The sequence below is a fragment of the Megalobrama amblycephala genome, linkage group LG9 (assembly GCF_018812025.1).
Source record: "Megalobrama amblycephala isolate DHTTF-2021 linkage group LG9, ASM1881202v1, whole genome shotgun sequence".
NCBI classification, from domain to species: domain Eukaryota; kingdom Metazoa; phylum Chordata; class Actinopteri; order Cypriniformes; family Xenocyprididae; genus Megalobrama; species Megalobrama amblycephala.
Window position 1 is genome coordinate 9,058,911 of NC_063052.1, and position 8,175 is coordinate 9,067,085.

The following is an 8,175-nucleotide window of genomic DNA, read 5'->3' on the forward strand; positions in this document are numbered from 1 at the left end:
TTTATTGCGCCATTTCTCACCTCATGCTTTGACACCAGTACCCTTGTAACAGTTACATGACTTTATAATCAGGTTCTTACACACATACATTATAAAACACGATTTTCCCCCGAGTTTGTAGATAAAACAAAGATAAAGTACGCTTTGCAAGAAAATACTATTTTCGTTTTTCTACTTCAAATTGTTTGTGATATAAGTGTAATGTTTATATGTGTGTGTGTAGTTGGACACGTTAACATTATATCATTAGATTCCTTCTACCCTATAAAAAGATATTTACATTATTGTTTCCTTGGTTGTATGAAAGCATGTGTGTAATCCTTTTATTTTGCACCGGTTACCAGAGTAAGGATACACTGTCAGCTTGCCAAAGGAATGAACTTACTCTTTTTCAGGTGTGTTTCTGAGTCTGCAACCATGTGGCCAGTGATCCTGACTGCCATGCGCACTTATGCGCCCTATGTGACCTTCCCAGTGGCCTTTGTGGTGGGAGCTGTTGGATACCACCTTGAGTGGTTTATCAGGGGCACCCCAAATGCCCCCGGAGAAGAGAGAGGCATTGCAGAGCTACGGGAGGATAGGAAATTAGAGGAACTGGCCGGTAAGGACAGCACACAGGTCCTCAGCCTGAAGGACAAACTGGAATTCACACCGAGAGCAGTGCTGGAAAGAAACCGACCGGAGAAAAACTAAGTTTTGTTAAATGTCATGAAGTCCTGCAAGATTACTATATAATGATGTACAACTTCTCAAACTTTGGACTCATTTGTCACCCTCCACGGCCCCAGGGACGGGAACTTTATCTTACAGTATGCCACTTCATTCTGCCACCCTAATTACATGGAGTCTTTCTGTAATATTTACCAGGCCTGCTGGTGGAACTTGACTGCTGAGAGAATTTTTTACAACTTTCATTCTTTGAGACTTCTTAATATTCATCTTCTGCCCTTAGGCATGCAGACACATGACTATAAGTCCTAACTTGGAGAGCTTTAATAAGTTTTCCATTCGTGCTCCCTGTCATATGCTCATGAGACTGAAGCTCAAAGAAAGACCACCTTTGTTAAGTTTGTCTGCGTGAATAAAAGTGCATTTATGCAAGGCGTAAATGAGTTGGACTAGACAATGTTTGAGATGTTTAAACTTTGGGTGGCTGAAGTGATTCGGATTCAGAACGCTCAGAAATGCATATAAGCTCCGTCATTGTGACTTCAGCTAATTAGTAATCATGGACATAGTGAATAGTGAGGAATGAAAGTGAAGTTTTGCCTCAGTGTTCATCTTTTCGGTTCATGAAAGAAGACTGAGCTCATATTTTAAACCAATTTTCTGTAAATTTTGAGTCCATTTACATGTACAGTACAGTGAACTCGTACTATTGCGGCTCATTACGCATGCAGTGCTTTCCTAAGCGTCATTATGGCTTAAATGTCAGTGATAATTGCACTGCTAACTTTTGTGCTGAAGTGTGTGGGAGGCTGCCTTGTGTTCATAATAAATGTAAAGATACACTTCACTTTTGGTACTGTTTGTTGGATGATCTTTTCAGCTAAAATTAATTTTGTGCATTACATTGCACAATAGACCAGACACCATATTGAATTTAATGCAGATGAAAACTAGGCTGTGAGACAGACTATAGACTTTACAATGGCATGCACTGTGTAAAGGTCCTAGATCTCGTAATTTTCACAACACACGTCTTTTAAAACTGTTTCATAGAGTTTCTAGGGTCTTTTTTTTTTTTTTCCCGAAAAGACGTTTCGTTAGCTGAACAATTGGATTGTTGATAAACAACAGTACAATCTATTGAACGCGCTGTAGTTCTATCCCTCACAGCATAGTTTTCATTCCAGTCAAAAATTAAATATGGCGCTACCCTGACTATGCCAGAAATCATAAATATGGCTGCTGATATAGATTTATTGATTCGTTTCAATTTCCTATTCACAATGTCTTGATCCCTTTCAGTTCCTTTTCAAATAATTTGGCTATATTTCTGTTATAATGTCTATGCTGCTTACATGTGGGGAAAAAATTCTAATTCTCTGCACAGGTCAGTTTCATTTATTCAGACCAGTAACTCTTCTTTTTTTTTTTTTGAAACTATTCAACCCTCATCCTCTCCTCGGGTCGTTTTGACCCGAAAGTCTTTTTCTATATTTTATTTAAATCGAATGTTTATCGGAGTGTTACAAGACTTTGTGACTTTTGTCCACTTGAACTTGGAATACACAAAAATGAGTGGATTCAACGAGTTTCTGTGGTTGTGATAAAAAAGTAACAAATCCCCCCCCAAAATAAAAATCAGTCAGTCGCAATGCAGACTGCACACATACGAAGTAGTTAGATTTGAACACATTTACAATGCAGAACAAAAAATAGAAAAAAAATTATCAAAATGAAATGATATCAAAATGAAATGATAAATGACCCATGAGGGAAGGATTTGTTACAGGTATGGGAGGAGAGGATGAAGAGCCAACTTGTAAGAGGTTTTTTTTTTTTTTTTCAGGGGGAAAAAAATGGTCATATATGTTTTTGACTCACTATAAAAGAGCCGGATCATAAGAGTCATTTTTTATTAATCAAATTAAACAACCTGTGCTGTATGTTTTTGCTTCACTTAAAGGTGATACAGAGGATCTTTTAGTCGACTGAGAAACCAAAGACTGTTAGTGAGTTTTTGAAAAGAGCTCATGCGTAAGAACAACCCCCCTCCTTCACAGCTCATTTCGTGGGAACGCCTCCCAAAACTCGTGCACGAGTATTGGAACACGAGTGTTTACCACCGGCATTCGCTGTGTCGTGTTAGTGGATTCATTATGTCGGACTCACCGCAAGTAACTCATAATCTGCAGTTGTTACTCCTGTCTCCTGACAAAAACATTGCATGCGGCGCCTGTAGAGTGTGGAAAGTTACTGGAGCGCGCAGCCGCGCTCGTCTCTCACAAGGAACGTCATGGCAGTGATTGACAAGCCAGAAGGCCAATCCGCACACGTCTCTCACAAGGAACGTGATGATCGCGTAAACGATTGGCTGATGTTTTTAAGGCCCTACCTCATGCACAGATGATGTATATTAATATTATTACTTTCAGTGCACCTAATAAATAGTCTTTTATCAGTTAGTAAAGACAGTTTCAAGTAATATCGCAAAAATGTATAAAACAAAACATCCTCTTTAGCACCTTTAAAAGAATCAGGTCATAAGAGTTGTTTGTGACTTGGATTACTGAAGACATACATTTATTTTGTGGTACATGTCCTTTTTATTGCATTGCATTATAAGCTACAATCTGACCTTACTAATGTGACAGAATTAGATTCATATTAAGAGAGAGGCTGCTGATCATTCTTCAGTATTCAGGATTTATTAAAATTGTATTAAAGGATTAGTTCACCCCCCCCCCCCCCCCCCAAAAAAAAAAAAAAAATGTAATTAAATTTCAACTCACCCTCATGTTGTTCCAAACCCGTAAGACCTTCGTTCATCTTTTGTTGGAATCCGAGACTTTTTTTTTTTTTTTTTATCCCCCATTAAAAGCAATGTAATTACCACATTCAAGGTCCTGAAAAGACATTGTTAAAATAGTCTGTGACTATAGTGGTTCAACCTTAATGTTATGAAGTGACGAGAACACTTGTTGTGCACAAAAACAGAACAAATTACATCTCTTTCATCTCTTCCCTGTCATTCTCCAACTCTGTTTACGTTGTATAGAGAGTGCAGGCTTCCAGGTTCTACATCTGAGCGCCGGCTCGGTATTGGCCGACGCTGTACATGTGAGCACCATGATGCATGCGTGTGCTGCTAACGCAGGATCTGGTCAATCTTAATTTGTGTTCTGAAGATGAACGAAGGTCTTACGAGTTTGGAACAAAATGAGGATGAGTAATTAAAGACAGAAATTTCATTTTTGGGTGAACTATCCCTTTATAATTGAAGTATTATTAGGATTGAATTCAGTATTATTAAAATTAAGATTGCGAATAATCAGAAAATCAGTATTTTTTACCCAGCCCCTAATCATTAAATACTTTCACTTTTATATTCATGATGCATAATCAGAGCAGTTAATTCCATAATTAAAATCAAATGTGTAACCCCTTGCAACACCAAACAAAATTGCAGATTTAGATTGATTTAAATTTTTATGATTCCATAGGACTGATGCATTGTCTGTTTGCTGTGCTGCACTTTCTCTTTCTTTCAGCACACATCTTGATTAATAGAAACCAGAAGAGCAAGACTTCACAAATCCCCAGAGTGTACTTAATAGAGGTAACCCTAACATTTTCCAGCAGAAGTTTTGCTTCACTGCTGCCAACAAGCTAGTGAAACTTTGAGTGCTGATCTAGATTTACATCAGCATAAATGCTGATACCAGGCACCGTCAGCTTGTCTGCTCAAAACAGTTTTCTATAAAAGGTTATATATTTGAAGAAATATTGCAGTTGAACTCAGTGAATGGCTTCAAGACGTCCCTAAACATTTACATCACCATAAACTTAATGCAAGTTTTGATTCAACATTTAACAGGTTCTGTGTTATTTTCTGCTGATTTGGGGGAAAATTGTGTGTCACTTTAAAGCAGTGGTTCTCAAATTTTTTAACTCCAAGGCCCCACAACAATATCCATAGGATATATCCATAGGATGTTCATGATTAAAGTCCCTCTGTAGTCAAAAATTCTATCCCTTAAAATAGGGAAAAGCCACGCAATATCGCGTTCAGTATCGAAGGCGATTCATCTGCGATAATGAACGCGATATTGCGTGGCTTTTCAGTGATCTATGGCTCTGTTTATTAAATGCCGCTCCATTTGAAAGCAGGTGATGGTGATTTAGCGGTAATCAGGGAACCGGCTTTACTGACGAAATGCGCGTGACAATTGCATGCGATATATCGCCCAGCCCTACCTTAAAACTCATATTTGATCACCAAAATGACACATTTAAACTTAAAATAGCTTGAATGTACTAACTTTACACCATTGCCTCATTTAGTATGCGTGGTTCTATGAATATGCAAATTAGCCCTGCCTCCTCTCACTCACACTAGTTCAGAGATCCACTCGTTGACAATCACACTTTGACATGATTGGTTACAAGGTGGTTTGTGACATCAGAAACACCAGCGATTTCAAACCACGTTTTTGAGACTGTCTTTGGTTCACTGCAGTTTTAAGGAGAAAATACTCAGCAGTGGTATTGACTTATGAATTTGCACATGGTTTGTCTTAAAGCATGTTAATAATAGACAGATAAACACATAGACATATAAACAACATTAAAAGCTTAATTTTCACCACAGGGGGACTTTAAGACCTTTTAAAAGTATTTTTTACTCACAATTTCTACCCGATAAATTATTTTAGAGCTTTAGCTGAGAGGGAAAAAAATGTATATTCATAAAATTTATATATATATATATATATATATATATATATATATATATATATGATTTTTGCAGTGCTTTAAAACTAGTTTGGCCTATTTTAATTCTTGTTTTGTCTTTTTGTAAATCATGTTAAGTCATCACGAAGCACCCTTGGAAGTTTTCCGAGGATCCCTAGTGGGCCCAAGGTCCTTGTTTGGAAACCACTGTTTTATCTGTCATACATGGCATTCTTTCTAGCAGAACTTTAGACAAAAAACATTTGACCTATGTGAGCTAATTGGACAAAACAGAAACTATAGAGGACTGTTTGGGTAATTCTGTTCTGAAATGTTTCATTTTCCTTTGGCCAACGAAAGCAATCTTTGTGATTGCTCAGACTGCATTCGAAACCTCTCTGAGGTTAATTTTAATGTGCAGCCTTACGAGAATGTCATGCATATGTAGGTCAGATGCCCTGCTGTATTTGTATGAGTACTCCTATTCTCGTACGTCCAGTAGTTGTGTGAGAGAGGATGTGTTGTCCGTTTTGTTTGTGCCTAACCAGGTAGGAGACTGTGGGTTTGGTGCTGGAAAGGTGCTAGTTTGTCCCAGAGGACAAACAGCCCTATTGTTCCTGAGTGATAGGAAGAAGGAACGACGCCTGCCGGCCTCTCTCAGCCCTTCAGTCAGGATGTGTACAGCCTCTCTGCACAATTACAGCATAATTATTCACTGTAGATTCCAATCAGTGACAAAAACAATGGAGAGACACTCAAAATCCTCCCCTTTCCCATGGGCTCAACTGTTCAGTTCCCACAACCAGTTTGCGCTGTCCCCCTTTGAACCTTTTTAGAGAGTTTCAAGACTGACTTCCATTTCCCTCAGTATGGGTCCCTAGAGTCTTATCAATACCCCATTGTCCCATTCCAGAGAATGTGCTGTATGTTACGCTGTGAGAAGTGAAATTGATACCACTTACTTTGGCGAATTTGTAAGAAAAAATTCTCATCCCAGAGATATTATGGTTCTTATTTTCAAAAAATAATCATGAAGTTCAAATATTGATTATTAATACTGATACATACGTATATCGAATTAATCACAACATTGTCAATTTTAAAAAAAAAGTGGGATATTGAAGGTTGGAAAAAAAATCTGATGGTTCAGTGAGGCCTCCATTGCCAGCAAGAAAATGAACACTTTCAGATGCCAAGAAAGCGAAGGTCTTACGGGTTTGGAACGACATGAGGATGAGTAATTAATGACAGAAATTTCATTTTTGGGTGAACGAACCCTTTAAGCTTGAAAACTTAGTCATAGTTTATAGTCAAAATGTTATTTTAACAATGACTCACGTCTCTCCTGTGTGACTGTAAATCTGATCAGCTCCTTATCTAAATTAAGAAGTAAAGTACTCTGACTCATCCGTTTCTCTCTTTGAGATGAGCTGTTCATATGGTAATAGACTGGGTAAAAAAATAAAAATCGAGACTGGTGGTGGGCTTAAAACACCCTAGCACCCATATAGCAAAGCAATGCACCATGGCAACATGTTGTATTGGCAATTTTATCGGGGTAAATATTCCTGTATAGAGAGAAAAAATCGGTGTCAAATTCTTGCATTTAGTATTGTCCTTGTGTATAGGAGCTGGTCATGATGACATCCTGGAACGCTGCAGGTGGGATTTCACTAAAAACAATGTAACAATGCCCATCGCTGGTCCATTGTAAGGGCGAACAAGCCTTTTAGCCATTGCCTGGAGTGACCAATGGAAAAATCAGGAAGCAGATAAGCCTTTTTCCTCCAGGTTGTCTAAGTTAAGGATCCAGTTAACTGGGAGTTTATTTGGCCACCTGACAGCTGCACATTTGTTCTATAAACCAATATGCTGTAGACTTTAAATTTTTCTGACTTAATGGTTTGCTTATTATTAACATGTCATTCTTTATTCACCGTCATGCTGTCCCAAATCCGTATGACTTTATTTTTTCTTTTCACAGTTTCCCTGTGACTTTAATTGTGTGTATTCTTCAAAATATCTTCCATGGAATAAAGAATGACATACAGGTTTGTCAACATGAAGGTGAGCAAATAATGACAGAATTTTCATTTTTGGGTGAATTATCGCTTTAACTAATGTTGAACCCAACTGAACTTTTACCATTTTTTAAAAGACACTTTAAAGGGATAGTTCACCCAAAAATGGAAATTGTCATCATTTACTCACCCTCAAGTTGTTTCAAACCTGTATAAATTTCTTTGTTCTGCTGAACATAAAGGAAGATATTTGGAAGAATATTTGTAATTCTTCCAAGCAGATCTCTTTTTTTTTCCCTATATGGTACTCAATGGGGGGCTACTATGGTAGTCAATTAATTGGTTACAAACATTCTTCCAAATATCTTCCTTTGTGTTCAGCAGAACAAAGAAATGTATATTGGAACAACCTGAGGGTGAATAAATGATGACAGAATTTTCATTTTTGGGTGAACTATCCCTTTACACTGTGTGCAGAATTATTAGGCAATATGATTTTCTGATCATATTTTTTTCCAAGCACATTTTACCAATTCCAATCTACATCAATCTTAATAACTACTATTAATATTGTTTTTAATCATTTATAAGTGATATATAATTGTTAATGAAGGTTGGAAATGAAAAATGCCTTATATTCAGGTGTGCATAATTATTAGGCAGGTTTTCTTTTACAGGCAAAATGAGCCAAAAAAGAGATTTAACTCAAATTATTAAATACTCATGAGAATGACGCAATACTAATGCAATAATA

General features: G+C 37.3%; 1 protein-coding gene across 1 annotated transcript; it reads left to right on the plus strand.

Annotated features, from left to right (window-relative positions):
* Positions 1–417: 417 nt before the first annotated feature.
* On the plus strand, positions 418–1,516 carry smim12 (small integral membrane protein 12). The gene has a single exon (XM_048201509.1). It carries the CDS (start codon positions 418–420, stop codon positions 691–693), a length of 276 nt encoding a protein of 91 aa, XP_048057466.1. The 3' UTR covers positions 694–1,516.
* Positions 1,517–8,175: the final 6,659 nt, after the last annotated feature.